The sequence below is a fragment of the Austrofundulus limnaeus genome, unplaced genomic scaffold (assembly GCF_001266775.1).
Source record: "Austrofundulus limnaeus strain Quisiro unplaced genomic scaffold, Austrofundulus_limnaeus-1.0 Scaffold0, whole genome shotgun sequence".
In the NCBI taxonomy this organism is placed as follows: Eukaryota; Metazoa; Chordata; class Actinopteri; order Cyprinodontiformes; family Rivulidae; genus Austrofundulus; species Austrofundulus limnaeus.
In genome coordinates, this window is record NW_013952402.1 from 1,006,023 (window position 1) to 1,024,102 (window position 18,080).

Sequence of the window (18,080 nt, forward strand, 5' to 3'; positions counted from 1 at the left end):
GTATTTTTACAGTCTGTATTTTACAGTTAAAATATATGTTTATTAAATAAAGACTAATGTTACAACTAAACATGGATCCCTTTAAGACTCCCCCACACACCCTTGTAAATTCATTTTTGGTTTTCCAGACAGATAAAAGGATTTTCTGCTTCCAAGAAAAGACCAAATTTAGAGAATGGATTAAAGAAACAGAACATTAGCTCAACCTAATTTTCCCCCCTCAGTTGCTGTGCTAGAATAGGTCTACTTCAACTAAAAAAAACARATTTCAGCCTCAAAATATAATTATTTTTAGGCTTAAGTTGCAATAATACCTGTATAACCTGCTCATATTTCTGAACGGTTCTTTGCAAATCATCCTCCTTCTGGGAAATCACCTTCTTCAGCTGACTGGCTTCGTCACGATGACAGTGGATGAGCTCCGTTTCAACAGCCTGGGCTTTGGCTGCGAGGACAAAAAAAAGTCAGAATTAGTGTCTTAGTTCATCCAATAATCAGTTTATTATGTCCCCCCGCAAGCAAAACAGGGGTCATATTGTTTTTTTTAAACATTTTATTTATTTTATTATTTTTTTGTGACTTTTGGTCCACCGCAGCACGGAAACAGCTGCACCGACCAACATGAAAATATGGTAGGAATGTAGATGTGTCTGACCTACACTGTGGCAGCCAACGGTTTTACAATAGACCCCATATTTGAGGAGGGGGCTCCATCTAAAAAGGGGGTGTCTGGACATACAAAAACGCTTATAACTCAAAAAATTATTCAACGTAGGAGCATCAGATTTTTTTGCCATTTAGCAATGAAGGGTTATCCCTCCACTGAGCCCCACTCACCCAAAACAATAAATCTGTTCTGGTGAATTAGTGCTTTGCGTACGTGCAGGGGTCATATATGCTCCCGCTATGCAGTATCTAGTTAATTGCTTAAGTTTAGTTTAATTTATTCACTTCATTTAAAAATAAAAAAATTATCCACACACAAAAAATAAAAAATAATACAAATCACACTCAAAATAAAAGGAGGCAGAAAGATGAAAAAATCTTATATCTGCCCCTTTTTTGCCAAATTAATTTTCAATAATAATAATAAGAAACAAAACCAAATAAAAACTTAATCCTTTTCAAACAACAGCTTTTGATATGCATTATACAACTTCATATTTCTTTAACAAACTTYTTGTAATCATTCTCTTAAACAAACACACTGAACCAACACTTTTATAATCACTTTCCAGATTATTCCACAATCTTATTCCTTGAACTGAAGTACATCAATCCTTCAAATTTGTTCGAATTTTAGGTTTTATAAACATCTCAAGTCCCTTAAGATTATATAAATGTTTTCTCTTAACAAAACATAACTGGATGTTTTAAAGGTAAAAWTTCTTTATGAGCCTTTATGATATTATAATCAACTAACTCATAAAATTTTAATAATTTCAATTTACAAAATAATATATTCGATGGTTGACTAATGTTTTCTGGTGATAATTCTTACAGCTCTTTTCTGTAAAATAAAAATAGAATTTGTGATTGTTTTGCACTCTTTACCCCAGACTTCAACAAAGTAGATCAAGATAGCAAACAAATTTAAAAAAATAAATGTCTTGTTACAGTCTTCTCATAATACGGTTGTAAAGGAACATCAGGTTTATTTGATTATTTGCTATTTTAGGGCACTGAAATAATATGACCACAACAGAAAAGCCATTTCTRATTTTGTTTTCATAAATCTTGTCATTTTGTTTCTCTCTCTCACCAATGGTCTCCTTCACGGATGTCTCGAGCTCCTGCTCCTTCAGAGCCATCTGTGTGTTGAACTCCCTCATTAACTGCTTTATAGTAGAGTTGTGCTTCATTGCTGCATCTTCCAGCTCCAGCCTATAAGAGCAGACCCACATGGTGACGATACGGGAAAATATTTACATACATCACAYCAGCTTCACCTATTTTTAATTATTTGTATTTCCTGGAGCTGAACTCACTTCATCCTTTTCTCGCTCTCCTCCAGCAGCTCTTTCTTGATGCACTCCAGGTCGTGCTCGTGCTCCTTCCTGAGCGAGCGCATGTCTTTCTGTAAACTCGTGAAGTCCTTCTGGATTTTCTCCTTTTCGTTTTTCATCTGGCTGAGTTGACCTTTGAGCYTTTGCAAAGACTTCTCCTCCTCCTCCTGCGTTGGAGAGTGGTTTACCATCACACTTGTGGTTTGCTGCAAGCTGCTACGTTCCACCTTCACCTCGGCGTGTGGCYAGCTCTGGGCGGCCTCCGCCTGATGCTGAGCGATCCGGACGTCCTTCTCTTGGATTTCCTCTTTCAGATTATTAATTTCTGCGAGGAGCTTTTCGATCTGCTCCTCTGCTTCTTTTAGCTTTGCCTGGACTTGGAGCAGCTCTTCCTGTTGCTCTCTGTGAAGCTTGACCCTCAGCTCCTCTAAAGACGTCTCTTTCTCAAGCTTCTCGTTACTCAGAATCTCTTGGAGTTTTTTCTCCTGCTCCTCTTTGACCGTGATGAGAGCCTCTTCGAGAGTTCGTGTTTTCTCTTCCAATGCTTCCATTTGGTTTTTGGCCGAAGCTTCGTCGTTCTGAAGAGCCTTAACCGTCTGCTCTTTCTCCTCCAGCTGTGCGGTCAGCTGTTTTTTAATCTGACCAATCTTCTGCTCAGCCTTCTTCTTCAGCTCGGACACTTTCCGAGCGCTCTCCGCTGATAACCTCTCCTCGGTTTCCTTCAGGCTCTCCTCCTTCCTCCTGATGATCTCACCCTTCGCCCGCTCAAATTCCTCCTGCTGACTCTCCAGCGCGTGTTTGCACTTTTGGTTTTCTTCCTGGAGCGAGCGCAGCTTCTCCGCCATCTCCTGCTCCAAACTGCCGTTCTGAGCGCACTGCCGGAGCTGCTCCACCAGCTCCCTCTTCTCGCTCTCCCTGACGTCCCGTTGCTGCTCGAGGTCGGAGGCGAGCTGCTCGCACTCTCTCGTCTTTAAGGCCAACTGCTCCTGGAGCTCGCCCACTCGACCCACGCAGCCGTGGAGCTCCTGAGTGAGGTCGCTGACCTTCTGCTCTTTTTCACTCAACACCTGGTCCATCTCGGACTTGCTGATGGACTGATTGTCGACGCTTGCAGACAACCTCTGCAGGGCTTCGTTCTTCTCCGAGATCTCCTCCTGCAGCTCCTCCAGCCTCGCCCGCAGAGACTTAATAGACTCTGAACTGCTCTTCTTTTCCTGCTCTAATCTCTCAACGCTCTCTTTCATCCGTTGTCTTTCCTCCTCCTGCTGCTGCTTCAGCTGATTTATGGCTTCCTCCTTGTCTTTTACGCTACACTCTAGCTGGGTTTTCAAGTCTGCGACCGTGCTCTCCAAGTCGACCGCGCGCAGCTCGTTTGTTTCCAAAGCTGCGCCCAGCTCCGCCGTTTTCCGACCGTGTTCGTCGATGTGCCGAGAAAGACTCTCCTTCTCGAGTTTTAAGGCTTCGATGTGCTCCACGTGAGCGTTTACCTGAGCGGTCATCTGTTCTAATGAAATGCATAGATTCTTGTTCTCCTCGGTGTGCTGGCGAAGAGTCTCCTCCAAAGTGCAAACTCGGCCTACTTTAGTAGGGAAAATGTCTCTGAGACGCCCGACGTTCTCCTGACTACACTGTAGCCTATCGTTCAGCTCTTTCATTCGACATTCTACCCGCTGCTGGAAGTCGTCAGAAGTGCGCTCTAATTCATACCGAACCTCCTGACAGTAATGGTCCGTTCTGCTGATGATGGTATGTAATTGCTGCTGGAACGCCTCTTCCTTGGCTTGTTGCTGAATGGAAGTTTCCTTAAACTTGCTCTCCAAGGCCTCGGTTTCCCGAAGCCTGGAACTTTTCAACGCTTCGAGCTGGTTTTCTGTTTCCTTCAACTTATCTGACAAAGTATTTATGCTCTCGCTGCTTCTTTCCTCTGATGTTTTCAGCTCGTCCTGGAGAGCGTTTCTCTCGTTCAGCGCCTGGTTGAGGTTTCTCTCTGCCGACTCCACCTGCTCTTTGAGCAACGCTTCACCCCGAGATGAAGTTTCGAGCTTGACCGCTGCTTCGTTGAGCTCTTCCTGCAGCTTCTGCACGGTGGTTTCGCGGATTGCCAATTCCTCCTGGATGTGTTTTAATTCCCGCCGTGCTTGTTCGTTCTCCTCTCTGCTGCTGTTCAGCTGCAGCGACGCTTCCTCCAGCTCCTGACTCCTCTCCTGTAGCGCGAGGGAATGTTTCTCCGTCAGCTCTTCCTCCTGCTGAGCCAGCTTCTCCTGCCAGCGACGCGCCAGCTCCTCGGCCTCGTGCTTCTGAGCGGRGCGCAGCTTCTCCAGCTCTTCCTTGTGGTTGGCCTGCAGCTCCGACACGGCGCTGAGGTCCTGGGAACTCTTCTGAGCCATTTCTAAGATTTTCTCCTGAACTTGCTGCTCCTTCTGTTGAAGCTCCAGCTCCTTCTTGGCGAGCTCCTTCTTTGCGTTCTCTTCGTTCTTCTGGAGCTTTTTCTTAAAGTTCTCCTGCATTTCTTTGGCCTTCTGCTTGAACTTCTCCATTTTTGTTTCCTGGGTTTTCAGCCTGGCTTCCATCTCAGCCGTAGTGTTTTTCAACTTCTTCTCGTAGTCGGCCTTATTATCATCCAGCTGTTTCTTGAGACGCTTTTGCTCCTCCAAGTTTCTGTCCAGCTCCTCTGTAAGTGTCTTCTCCTTCTCAGACAGCTCCTTTTTGGTTTCCTGTAACTCTTGTTCTACTTCTCGTAGCGACTTCTCTTTTTGTTGACAATCATTGTTTGCTACATCCAGCTGCTGCTTCAAATCCGTCAGCTCTCTCCTGCACTGATCCAGAACCTCTGAGACCTTACTAGACTCTGCATTAGATGTTTTGAGGCTCTCGTTTTCTTGCTGGGCACGTAACAAACTCTGTTGTAGATCTTCCAATTCCTTCACCTTGATTTGTAAGTTTTTTGCAGTGGAATTTGATTCCTCTTGTAGTGTTTTTTCTTTAAGGAGAAGTTGTTCAATCTCTTTTTCCTTCTCCTTCAGTACAATTTTTAGTGCATTGAGCTCCTGCTTCAGAGTTTTTTCCACCCCGCCAAGTGACTTTTCGTGGTCGTGTTTGACATTTTCAAGCTCAACGCTGTGCTTCGACATCTGATCTTGAACCTTTCTTTCGTATTCCTCTCGAGCATTCCTGGTCGTCTCCTCGGCCGCCGCCAGCTTCTCCTCCAGAAGCCGTTTGTTATTCAGAACCTCCGAAAGTTCGGACAAAAGTGCCTCCAGTTCTGCCTGCTTCGCATCCAGTTTCTCCAAAGTCTTCTGGTTCATGTCTTCGACGTGAGTCTGGAATTGCAGCTCTCTCTCTTTCAGAAGGTTCTCCAGTTCAACTTTGTGTTTTGTCTCGAGTTCCTCGACGGCAGAGTTATGCTCCTGGGTCAGAGTGTTCTTGTGCTTTTCCAGCTGCTCCTGATGTTTTTGTTCTAATGTAGCGATTTGCTCTTTGTGTTGATTCTTTAGCTCGTCCAGCTGAGAGGACAGTTCATCAGAGGGACTGGATTCACCTGGTGAGATCTTGTCCACAGAGCTCTCCAGCTCCAAAATCCTCTGTAAGCGCAAAAAACAGGTTTTACTTTAATGCAAACTGGGAAAAGCAAAAACAAGTTAATTGATCATTTTTTCTTCCGTACGTTTTTCAGCATCTTACTCATTCCACAATTTTTGTGCTATTTCAACAATTCATATATCAAAAACGTTCAGCTCATTTATGCCAAGGGAGCTATGATTTTTGGTATTTCAGCTATTTGACTTTTTCAGCCACTTTTTTCCCCATTGAAAATGAATGGAGCTGTCCAACATCCTAAAAACCCTTCAAAATGTTTCTAAATCTTTACAGCTTAAACATTTTGTTCTGTTCTGGTCTTTTTCACTTTCTTGTGCTAATTTCAGCTACTTTGTTTGTCAATTTTAGCTTTTTTCCTGCTATTTCAGTTAAGATTCTGATTCTGCTATTCTTCCGCCTTTTTCACCATTTTTCTCCTACTTTGTACTATTTATGCTTCTTACAGATGCTTTTTTTCTACACTCAGCTATCTTCTGCAATTTTAGCTAAAGTTCAGCTGTTATTAGCTAAAGTTTGCTGTTTTAAGCTAAATACACAGTTTTTGTAGCTATTACAACTTATTGCTGCTAAGTTCAGCAAACATGAGCTCCTTATGCTTCTTTATGCTAATTTAAAAAAAATCTAGCTACATTTTAGCTGTTTTTCAGAAAATTTCACCTGTTTTGGCCATTTACTACAAATTGAGACTTTTTTGTGCTTTTATGCTAATTTAAACTTTTTTCTACACAACTTTCACTATCTGGGTGTTAATTACAACTTGTAGCTGTTTTAGCTTTTTATGCTAATTTTAGCTTTTTAAAATTGTTTTTCAGCTTTAGATCTGCTTCTTTGTTATTCTTATGTTTTCTACTTTGTATTTTTTCTGCTAATTTCTGCTATTTATGCTTCTTACAGATGCTTTCAGCTATATTCAGCTTTCGTATTTTAGCTTTTAGCTGTTTTCTGTTTTGTTTTCAACTAGATTTGRGTTTCTTTTTACTGTTTTTCTGCAAAGTTAGGCTTTATGCCTTTAGCTTTTCAAAGTGAGATCAATTTTGTTATTAAATATTTTCAGCTCAATTTCAGCAGCTTTCAGCTTAAGTTTTCAGCATGAAGCATTCACACTAGCATTTTCGTGGGAAATGCAATTTCTCTAGTTATATTTTCCAACAAACCGCTCTAGTACAATCAAATGCTTTAAAAAGGGTGAAAAACCACAAAACACTCCATCCTTCTGTTTTCCTGACATCCAATAGAATGAATAGAATCATATTTTCCTTAATTTGTGCTAAATTAGCTAATTAATGCACAAGTTTTCAATTTATTTTTGCTAGCAGTGAACTACATTTTTAGAAAACGAGTTTCAAAAATAAAAAAAACTCACAGTCTTTGCGGTCTCCAGCTCCAGCTGCATCTCTTTAATCTTATTATCAGCTTCTGTTCTTACAGCCGTCTTCTGCAGCTCTGCATCCTCCAGAGCGAGAGTCGCTTGTTGCTCTCGCTCCTTCGAAATCTGCGCAAACTCCTCTTTGCATTGCTCCTGAACAGCAAATCAGTTAAAAATATGATAATGCAAGTTAGGCTGTTTAAATTTATACAGCAAATATAAAAATAATTTTTTTTTTCTGTTCACTTAGGAAAATACGCCTCTGACTTGTGGGGTCCCTCAAGGCTCTATTCTAGGCCCTCTGCTTTTTAATTTTTACATGTTGTCTCTGGGGTCCATCTTTAGTAAATATAAGATTCCTTTCATTGCTGATGACATCCAGGTTTGTCTGCCTATAAACCAGACTTAATTAATTAACTCCAATCACTATTCATTAATTTGGCTGAATTGTGAAGCCCTTTAGTCTACTCATGTTGTTTTTATGTGCAACATAAATAAATTGACATCAACATATAAAGGAGCATAAACATACCACTGCTTTGCTGATTTTGTCTTTTAACTCCTTTTCTTTAGCAGCTAATTCTTCACTGTGAGTCTTTTCCAAATTGGCCACAGTTTCCTCTGATGATTTCTAATAATAAGAGATTAAAAAAGTCAAAATCCACACGTTAAATTATGAAAACCAAAAGTACACAGTGTCAGAATGTAGGTTAGTCTTTTACTGACCCTCATAACTTTGACATCATTTAAATGAATGCTATATTTAAATTTTATTTATTGTGCCAATGATTTCTTAAAAAAAGTTTCTAACCTTCATGATGGTGACAACTTCCTGTTTGACACGTGTGAGCTCCTGCTGAAGACTCTTCCTCTCCTCTTCACCGGCCCTTTCAACTTCTTTCACTTGCTCCTCCAGCTGAACCTGCAGCTGTTTCCTGGCCTCCTCTGCTTTCTGAGCTACACCCAGAGCCCGCTCCAGCTCCTCAAAAGCTTCAAACAAACAAACAGAGCACATCACCGTCAGGARCGTCTCCCCTCACCCCCCCAGCTCCCACGCACTTTCAGACGTTGATTGCGCTCACCTGATTTCTCAGCCTTTTCTTTCAGCTCCTGCAGTTCTTCTTTCCGAGTGGTAACCAGCTGGAGCCTGGAGCGCAGCTGTGCGATCTCCTCCTCTTTCATTTCCAARGTCTCGTGCATCTGCCGCTTTGTCTCAGCAATGACCATTCCCTATAAAAAATAATTAAAAAATATTCAGTGAGAGTTCAAAGTGTTTGGTTTCTTCACTCAATGAAGGAAAATAACCAAGTGAACCTTAAACAGCACCTACTATGGTTCCTTGAACAAGTTAGGATACATCTGTGGGCTATACAGAACATCTGATTTAACTCACTAAATGAGTCTCAGATGATGAGATTTCACCTGGTCAGTTCTGCCTGTTCTGAGCTCCTTTCAGAATGACCTGTTTAAGCAAATAAGCAGCTGTTGGCTCCGCCCACCTACCCCTTTGTTTACGTTAGCCCTGCCCTCCCAACACAGTTTATGTTAGCACTTCAGATTATATGAAAATGCCTAATACAAGCAGATGCACAATGGTACAACCGTAGTAGACGGGTCTTCAAACATTTTTGCTTCCAGCCCACAAAGTAACAGTTGCAGACACTCGTGATCCCATGAATTACTTGTTTACATATGTAAACTTTGCTAATAACTCTGTTAAACATGGGAATAGTAACTATAAACAAACTTAGTAACTATTAAACTAATTTTTATTCATTTATAATTATTTTAAAAATTGCAATAGTCATGATTAAAATATTCCATTAGCATATATTTTGCATTTAAATTGATGTCTGGAAGTCATCTGGGGACCCTCACATGATGCTTTGTGACCAACAAAGAGGTCCTGACCCCAACTTTGGGAACCACTACACGAGAAGAAATACTAACAATACTTTGCACACAGAAAATATTGTCTTATGTTGATTCGGAGGAATGTTCCATGGGCCAGATGGGTTTTTAGTGCGTTAGAACTGGCTTTTGCTAAATTTTTAAGTGTGTTAGTGCTTTAGAATTGGGGGACCTAAATATTAAATTTAGTGCTTTAGGGTTAGTGCAACAAATTTTTAGATTAGTGCTGCCCACCACTAGGTGACGGGGAGGCCAATGCTCGTCCATTGCCGCTTCCGGAGGCCGGCGTTGTGGGGTGGGGGTCCAAAAATAACCCCCCGAAATCAAGCCACGCATCTCTGTTCTCTGTGACTGTTGTTAAAACAGAACAAATGTGGTCGTACTGTAAAGAAGTGGGCGGAGTCTCCACTTGGGTTACCAGGTGAGGGGCTGGGCTCATCTTAGGCATTGCTATGCTATCCGGATTGTGACGCAACAGTCCGCACGTTTTTGAAACAGTTCATTCTGCTGACACTGACAAAATATTTACCGTACATTTTGCCAAAAATGTAAGGCAGGGAGTATTTTTTTTGGCACCTGGAGTGTTTTTAGAAGTAGTACAAACCCAAATTGAAGCATATGCATGAAGCATGGTCACTTATCACTGGATCTAACTGCACTACTCCAACTATATTGTCTGCTCTGATTACTGTATTGAACTGGTGTACATACGTGTTATATATTTTATTATATTTTTCCTTTATCTTATGTATTTTCTTTACTTGTTATATTTTATACTTATTGCACCTTTACACTGAAACAAATTCCTAGTCTGTGAATTCTGTTCATTGACAATGGCAATAAAACTGATTCTGATAAAAACGTAAAAAAAAAGTGAATTATGCATTATAGGTCCCCTTTAAATCTAATGTGACAAAAGTGAAAAAAGCTTTAACGGACCTTATCCTGCTCCAGTTGTTCAATAAGATTCTTGGCGTCCCGCAGCTGAGTGATCAACTTAGTCTTTTCTGTTGTGTGCAGCTCCTGTGAACAGAAAACATTTGACAGAGTTTAATGTAATCATGTGTCTAACAGGAATAAAATACAGTATATTCATAACGCATGTGATTTTCTATTTCCTGTTAATGTTTTGGTCACTGAACTTCAAAATGAGATGTTTTCTGCATCAGGATGTTTCTCCCATGAAGCAAATGACCCCACCCCAGCTAAATCAATAAATAAAGCCAATTACAGCCCAGTTTCATTGCAGTGCTTTCAGAAATTGTGACTCAGGAAGCTGGAATGATTTTTACATTATACGGTGCTTTAAAAAGCCTGGCTTAGAAGTGCTAAATTTTCCAGAACAAAGTGCAGATTAAAGATAAAACTCACAGCAATAAACAACATAAAATGATGTTTCATTGCTATCTGTTATGACAGATTTACAGCAGCAAGCTGTCGCCATCCCACGCTGCAAAACATCAGAGAGGGCGATGGACGAGCCACTCGAGCCAAACATACCACTGAAGCAAAATGTTTTGAGTTCAATGAAAACAATGATCCGGTTCTGTCAGGCTGACATGACATGAACCCTCCTTATGGAGCCCGGCCAGGGAATGTGGATGTTTGGACACTGGGAACCACAGCCATCCTCTGTGTCACAGAGATAATGGAGTCGCATTATCAGCGAACCGTAACGACTTTAATTGCCCTAAGCACACTGGTGGGCTCGGCCCTCCCTCGTTTTAATCAAACCTCTTTATAACAAGAGTTTTCTGCAAGCTAAAATTCCAGAGTGTTTATCTAAAAGAAAAGACTAGAGATATTYGGACTGTGCTCACAGCCTGAGGTGTTTTAAACAAACCCAACTAGAAAATCTTTCAATAAGACCTAAAAACAGACTTCAGGCACCTTCATCTTCTCCAGCTCCTGCAGTCTCTCCTGCAGCTGCTCCTGCAGAGTTTCGTTCTCACTGCTCAGCTGTGCGCTCTGCTCCTTGTGGGTCCGCATCATTTCTTTGCACTTCAGCAGCAGGTTCTCTTGCCTTTTCACCCTCTTCTGCAGACCCTCTATTAGTTTGGCTGGATCACTGTTGCCCTCTGCTGTCCAGAGAAAGGGAATGCGGCGGGTTAAATACATTTATGTAAACTTAAGAGGACTTTTATATAAGGGTGTAAAACTATTTTGCTTGCCTTCTGTGCCTTCAGGTTCCAGTCCTTGCTCTTTAATTGGACTCTGGACAGCAGACAAAGATTCTTGAGCCACCTCAGACTGAGGAACTTCACCCTCCGGGAGGAGCGAACCATCAGAGACCCCTTTGACTCGCTTCTTTAACAGAGCCACCTTTTTGAGAAAGGAAACAATTATTCTCCTTTATTAGTTGATTAATTTGGTTTCAAAATTGGCATTCATATCCTTCCAAAAGTATGGGGTCAAAAAAACAACTTTACATTTATGATTATGATTTGGGTAGTTTAGGCAAAGGATGAATAGCTGAACTCCAGTGGTTTTTAACAAAGCTAAACTTTAAGGGGACACGCACCTGTGTTTGGAGAACAGTGATCATCTGGTCCTTCTCCTCCAGGGCTGCATCAAACTCATCCTGAAGATGTTTCTTGGCTTGTTGGTCCATTTGAAGCTCCTGCATAGTATTAAGTATTTTATTAAAAATAGATATTAGAAATAGATGCTGACTTTTATACTGTGAAGCATAATCACCTCACGGAGCTCTCCGATCCTGCGAAGAGATTTATCTTGACTTTGACTGAGGATGGCCTGAGTAGACGAAAGAAAGAAACATTTAAGATTTTAAAAATGCATGAAAATGATGTTTTACCATCTTGAAGGGAAAAAAAATAAAAATAAAAAACAGCTGAAATTACCTGCGTTTTCTCTTTTTCTCGTTGTACTGTTCGATACGCGGTAACCAGCTGCACACATACAGAAAGAAACACAAATATCAAAGTTTTTCACTAAACAATTTGTGAATTTAATCTACTAATGACCTTTTCTCTTTGAGTACCTCACCTCGGAGTACTTCCCCCTGTACTTCCCCAGACTCCTCTCCACTTGAAGCAGTCGGTGCAGCAGCTGCTCTTTAGAAAGCGACTCCGCACTTCCTGGTTGCTCCTCGGCTTCGCTCTCGATATCAGACGGCGGGTCGTACGCCGGAGCCGCGGGAGACTCGTTCTCTCCCAAAGGCGTCAGCGACTCACGGGAAGCACTTCGGACCAGGTTTTCCTTTGAGGAGGAGCGGAAGAGGGTCTCCGCCCGACTCGCTCCACTGCGAATCAGCGACTCCATGGAGGGAACTTTCAGCTGAAGTTTCTGAGTGAACGACTGGGACTCCTCTCTCTGATAACGGCATAAAAAAATCTTTCAAAAAATGTGAGACACTTTAAATCATGTGTCAAACTCAAGGCCCTTTATTCGGTCTCAAATGTAATATTGTAAATTAGTGCTGGGCGGTATGACCCAAATTTTACACCACGGTATTTTCAACAATTATATTGGTATCACGATATTTGACCATTTTTCTTTTCATCACAGCTCAGCTGATAATAAAAACGTACAAATGTTGCTTATTGATTTGCAAACCACTCAGCTGAAGACTGTCTGTGTCGCTGTTTCCCTCCTCTACATGTCTTTTCTTCTTTGCCTGGTTGTAGACAGCAGTCATGCATTTTGGTACGGTTGTAAAGGAGGAGGGTCGAGCAAAGATCATTATTGGGTTTATCGTTTTGTGTTATTTAATAAAGCTTAACAGGACAACATCCTCCTGTACCAGTCAACTCACCCAACACAGAACCACTTCCTCCCAGGCTTTTCACAATAGAAGCACATTAACGTTACCACACACTTATGTTACGCATTAAATCTATCTGTGCACGTCACTGAAGAGGTGTATGCTACATTCAGCGATGACGAAATCATGAATTTTTTTTAACGTCAGTCAATAAAAGCATCGGAATCACTGGATTTTTGGTACGAAACAGTATACTGCCCAGCTCTATTTTAAATGAAAATTAGAAATATCAACATGCTTTGCATCACTGCAACATTTTCTTGACAGCAGTCGACTTCAACTCTATTCTCTTCTATTTTTAAAGTAAAATAACTGGATTTCCTGTAAGGTTTTTTTTAATGATTTGCTGGATTGTGATAAAATCTCTATGAAATAGTCAATTAAATAAATATTTTTTTTTCTTTGTTAGAGTATGTATGTGKGGGGCGGCTGTGGCGGAGTGATTAGGGGAGTCATCCTGGAACCGGAAGGTCGCTGGTTCGATCCCCCGTCCAGCCGTTTCAGTCATTGTGTCCTTGGGCAAGACACTTCACCCACCTTGCCTACTGATGGTGGTCAGAGGGTCCGGTGGTGCCGGTGCATGGCAGCCTCGCTTCTGTCAGTGTGCCCCAGGGCAGCTGTGGCTACAGTGTAGTTTGCCATCATCAGTGTGTGAATGTGAGTGTGAATGGGTGAATGTCTGTTGGTGTAAAGCGCTTTGGGGTCCAGAGGGACTTGAAAAGCACTCTATAAGTTCAGTACTATTTACCATTTACCATGTATGTTGTACATATAATATACTTTGGAAAAAAGGAATTTGTAGAAGGATAATATTCCTTCAATAAATATTGACAGATTGGGCCTTGGCTTGGACCAAGTTTTGAATTTTGTCCCTCTTGTGTAACTGAGTTTGACAGTCCTGTTTAAACGGCTCACAAAGGATGTGTTAAACGTACTTGAGGAGAAGAGGTACCGTCCCCATTGATGCTGCCTCTGGGAGACCTCGCAGGTCCTTTGGAGGTGCTCTGCTGAATAAAAACACTTGATGAGACAAAGAAAAGCTGTGCTGATGAACCTGTTCCTGAGCCAGTTAGTCATCCACACCCAGCATGGCTCTCCCTGATTTCTCTGGAGGGAGCAATATTAGTATTGCTGGGAGCAATGCAGGGGCAATGGGTACCCTCATGCAAATTGGAAAAACAGAGGGGTTAAATACATAACAGAAGGCATCTCTATTAAAAAAACAAAAAAGGGTTAAAATGTTACTGTAGAGAACAGCCATGAGGTCGGGCAGACAGAGTTACACTCAAGCAGCACAGCTGGTTTTTTTGGATTAAAGATGCTGTGTGAAGCTGTATTACAAGAAGTTACACGTAAATTACGTCAACATTTAGCAGCCGACTTGGTTTAGTTGACATTTTATCAACAGGATCAGAAAAAGAAAGTCTTCTCCTGACTTGTCAAGCTCCAACTTCCTCCTTCCTCTGGGTTACAGAGTAAATCATTAACTCATGTTAACTTTGAATTTCTTTCCTGAGGAACCGTCGTTACGCCTTGTGACATTTTAAAGACACAAAGAAGCACAATTTTTCCAGTTTTATTGTCCGAGGCTGAGAATTTATAGGGGCAGAGATTTTCACGAAAAAAAACAGTTTTCCAGCTTGTTAACCTTTTGAGAGTATCTGAATTACCAGGGATCAAAAGGTACAATGTGGTGTTTCTGTTCAGTAGACTGATAAAATTGTTTTATGAGCAATACACAAAAATCTAATCAGCGCAGGCCTAAAGTTTTTATTTAGAAAAAGCAAACCAAACTGATTTATAGAAAGTTAATAATAAAAAAAATATATATATATTCTTCAAATGAAAAGCTCTGCAGGCTACATCTAATAACCAGATTATTTCTATAACCTTTTTAGAACATCTTTTATTTTATTTTGTTTTCCACRGTTGATCATTTACTACTTGATCCAAACACTTTCTTTGCTGCCCATTTATTTATGCTCAGGTTCAAGACTATATATAAAAATATAAAAATGTCATGCAGAAAACCAAGTGTTGTCCATTTCTCCAGTATAAGCTCCAACAACAAAACACGACATCAAAATACTCAAAGGAAAAACAAAAATTTGAGGCAGTTTTGAATCCAGTACTATGATCCACAGATACAAAACAAGACAAGAAATCCACGTTTCTACACCTAAAACAGTCAAAAAGAAAGAAAGAAAAAAAAACCTTTAGTAAAATAATTGATGGGATTTATGTGGGAAGATTCAGACATCAACATTATGTGAGGACATAATGTTGTTAGAACATGATAATGGGATGAACTTGGGATGTTTGTAGTTATTACCAAGGGTTCTAGGACATTTGCCCCACCCCCCACCCCACATTGGGACACTTACCCCCCGCCCTCAACTATTAGTGCTGTCAACCAAGAGTTTCAGCCCTGATATTAGTGGGTAAATGTACATTTGATTTCTAAAGATTTATGGTGTTTTTGTTGTGTCCTAGGGCCCATACGTGTCCTAGGCGAAACGTGTCCTAGGGGGATACGTGTCCTAGGGGGACAKGTGTCCTACGGCAGTGTTTCCCAAAGTTGGGGTTGAAACCCAAAGTGGGGTCCCGAAAAATCAAGGTGGGGTCCTGAAAAGATTTTRMGAATTAATGACATTTTTGCCTTAGTTGTTACAAAGGAGTGAGGTTAGTGTATTTAAAATCTTCASAGAGCTTTGTTTACACTGAAATACAGCAGTGATGTGACCAAACCAGACATGGACTTAATGTCAAAAACTGAAATATGTTCTTTACTAGCAGGTATTTACCAGCGTTAGTGCCCACTTTGTTAATTACAAGCTAGTTAAACACAAGAAATTCAAGTTTCTGATAAGTGATGTTAGAGATCAGTTACATGTGTTTTTAGTACCAGTTAAATGTTTCAAACTCATCAAAARATTCATCCAAGTTTTGACTGATACCTTTCAATGAGATAAATCAAAAGGGGTTTGATTTGTGTTAACTTGTGTAGCACAAACGTTTTGATTTTGTGAAGACGTGTTGCGTGCCATGAAAAATGTTGATTAGGTTGTAAAGTGTTGCAAGTGTTTTATGCTTTATTCACAGACAARGAAAGACATATTGTCAAGTTTTGGAGAGCTGCAGGGATATTTACAAAGCTGTTCTGGTCTGTTTGTTTAATTGGAGAAGTTTACAACAAACTGAACATTTAAACTCTGCAAAAAAGACTAAACGTGCATAAAGTATCAACTCTCCAAATAAACAGACATGTTGGGAGAAGGGACAAAGGTCACCGGGCAACATAACAGGGGTCTTAAGGTCTATAAAGCAAGCAACTAAGYCTACCCAGTTCTTTGACAGGCTTAATAACAAAGGTGGGACAATAAACCAACACAGGGCAGAAAAGCACAGAAGATTTGATCTCACGATCTACACCACATCTTCAGTTAGATGCAGGGTTAGCCTACATTGAGATGCCTTCTTCAATCCGATGCAAACAGGAGACAGATCAGGAAACAAGCTGTCCCTACTTGGGCCACAGTCCTCTACAAATCCCCCCCCAAAAAAACGCGCAGAAGATGGGAGGAAGGAACAGGACAGGAGGAGGAAGAGGAAAAGGAGGACGACGAGAAAGAAGAGGCAGGAAGTGAGGACAAACTCACCACACTGGCTACCTGAGCCGTTTTGGGTCGTTTTGAATGGTCCAGAGCAAAGATAGTATACTCAGAGAGAAAAGCGGGCTCTGCTATCATCCCAGCCAGCATCTGACCCCCCCGTCAGTGCGGTGGTGGGGCGAAAGGTGGGGGAAAGGAGAGGGACACAGAGAGCAATGAGAAAAAAATCAACACCATGAGAGTGAAATAGTGCRGAGAGTGAGGGGTGGGGGCGGGGAGCGCAGCGTCTAACCAGCCTGTCCGGTGCTCAGCTGGGCGACTGACATGGATGAAGAAGAAAAAGGTTTAAAGTGAGAAGGAGTGAGAGACACAACATGAACTGGAAGAAAAATAAGAAAAGCTGAAAAAGTGAAACACTTCCTTAACATCGATGATTTGAATAACAGTTTGACATCTCTTTATCTAGCTTTTGTGATTTAAAGAAAATGGGTCAAATCTGCTTCAGGTGATTAAAAGCACTCAAAGTGAATATGTCAAAGTGTTACAACTTTGTGGGATGGGAAAAAAAGATGCTGCAATGTCAGCAGAAATTTGTATACTGAAAGTATGAGTATGATCATGTCTATATTTTAACAACAAAGTGTAAACTCAAAACTCTTCCATATTCAAGTTTTGCAAAAGATGCACTAAAAARCTGCTTACATTCACTGTTTGTACATCTATGCATCTTTAAGTCTCTCATTTATCAAGAAACAACTGCACAAACTTGCCCGTATCCACAGGAGTACATCTAACCACAAAAGAAAAAAAAAACCTCTGAAAGGAGGATACATTAATTATTCAAACACAAGCTGAAACTCAGTCTGCACTCCTAGCTCTTGTTAAAACAGCCTCTGCATCGTTGCTAAATAAAAATCCCCTTTCCCCTGAGCTGTTCCAGAATAATTATGGTTCAGCATCACTTATTACCCATCATAAAAAAAACAAATGCTATTTCATTTCCTGCTGTTTTCAACAAGAAGTCACACAGTTGGTTAAATAACATTTTTAAAATAAGCAGGGCTGTAAAAAATAAATAGAAAAGCATCAAACGTTTATTTCTCCGCAACATTAAATATCAGCAAGTTGTTCTGGTCCATATGTTGTGAGGAAATTACAACCTTGCATAAGATTGCAACAATACAGTTTAAAATACTCAGCAGTCATACCTAATGCTTGTTTTAGATTTAATTTAGTGTCAAAATAAAATAAAACAATTTGCATTTTCATCCTACAGCKTTTTTTGTCTCTCCCTTCATTTTAATCATTAGGTCCTGATGCGTTATTGGGTGAATAATATAACAACGTACTGAGAGAAGAATTAATCTGGGTAAAAAAATCAGAGTGTACGCAGGGAGGTGCAGGATGCAGTTTGAACAAGCACACACACAATAGCTATAKTGCAAACCAATTTAAATCTGTTATAAACTCACCTCTCTGTCACTGGGTGAGGGCATACCATCCTGATGAAAAGGAGGGGTCTGGCTGCTGCGCCGTTCTCCTCCGCCCACCTATTAAAATACATTAATAAGAAATAAAAGATTATTTGAGGCAAAGGAAAAACAAAAATCTAGAACTTGATTTGATTGAAATAATGATGCTTTTCTTTTACTTTTAATGAAACTTAAAGTGCCTGTGGCATGCATATACTTCATATACAAATTGTCAAGAGAAAACATCTTTATATTTCCAAAACTTGGAACAATGGGCCTCATGCAAGAACATGTTCGTATTCTTATCCTAAATTTCTCTTACTTTTGTTCGTA

At 40.7% G+C, this 18,080-nt stretch overlaps 1 protein-coding gene across 5 annotated transcripts in view; it reads right to left on the minus strand.

Moving 5' to 3' along the window:
- golga4 (golgin A4) overlaps positions 1-18,080 on the minus strand; it is a 28,149-nt gene that overhangs the window by 7,963 nt on the left and 2,106 nt on the right. Inside the window, exons 2-18 of one of the 5 annotated variants that reach the window (XM_014005506.1) lie at positions 17,748-17,825; positions 16,324-16,425; positions 13,600-13,668; positions 11,887-12,213; positions 11,742-11,789; positions 11,578-11,634; positions 11,402-11,500; positions 11,052-11,202; positions 10,771-10,958; positions 9,820-9,903; positions 8,052-8,199; positions 7,781-7,959; positions 7,502-7,600; positions 6,967-7,122; positions 1,989-5,587; positions 1,763-1,884; positions 315-445 (exon numbers count right to left, since the gene is read on the minus strand). In XM_014005506.1, the coding sequence (XP_013860960.1) occupies positions 315-445; positions 1,763-1,884; positions 1,989-5,587; positions 6,967-7,122; positions 7,502-7,600; positions 7,781-7,959; positions 8,052-8,199; positions 9,820-9,903; positions 10,771-10,958; positions 11,052-11,202; positions 11,402-11,500; positions 11,578-11,634; positions 11,742-11,789; positions 11,887-12,213; positions 13,600-13,668; positions 16,324-16,425; positions 17,748-17,825 (5,637 nt within the window). Of the gene's footprint in view, positions 1-314; positions 446-1,762; positions 1,885-1,988; positions 5,588-6,966; positions 7,123-7,501; positions 7,601-7,780; positions 7,960-8,051; positions 8,200-9,819; positions 9,904-10,770; positions 10,962-11,051; positions 11,203-11,401; positions 11,501-11,577; positions 11,635-11,741; positions 11,790-11,886; positions 12,214-13,599; positions 13,672-16,323; positions 16,426-17,747; positions 17,826-18,080 lie in introns of all 5 variants that reach the window. The other 4 variants (XM_014005587.1, XM_014005425.1, XM_014005746.1 and 1 more) reach the window with 4 other exon arrangements.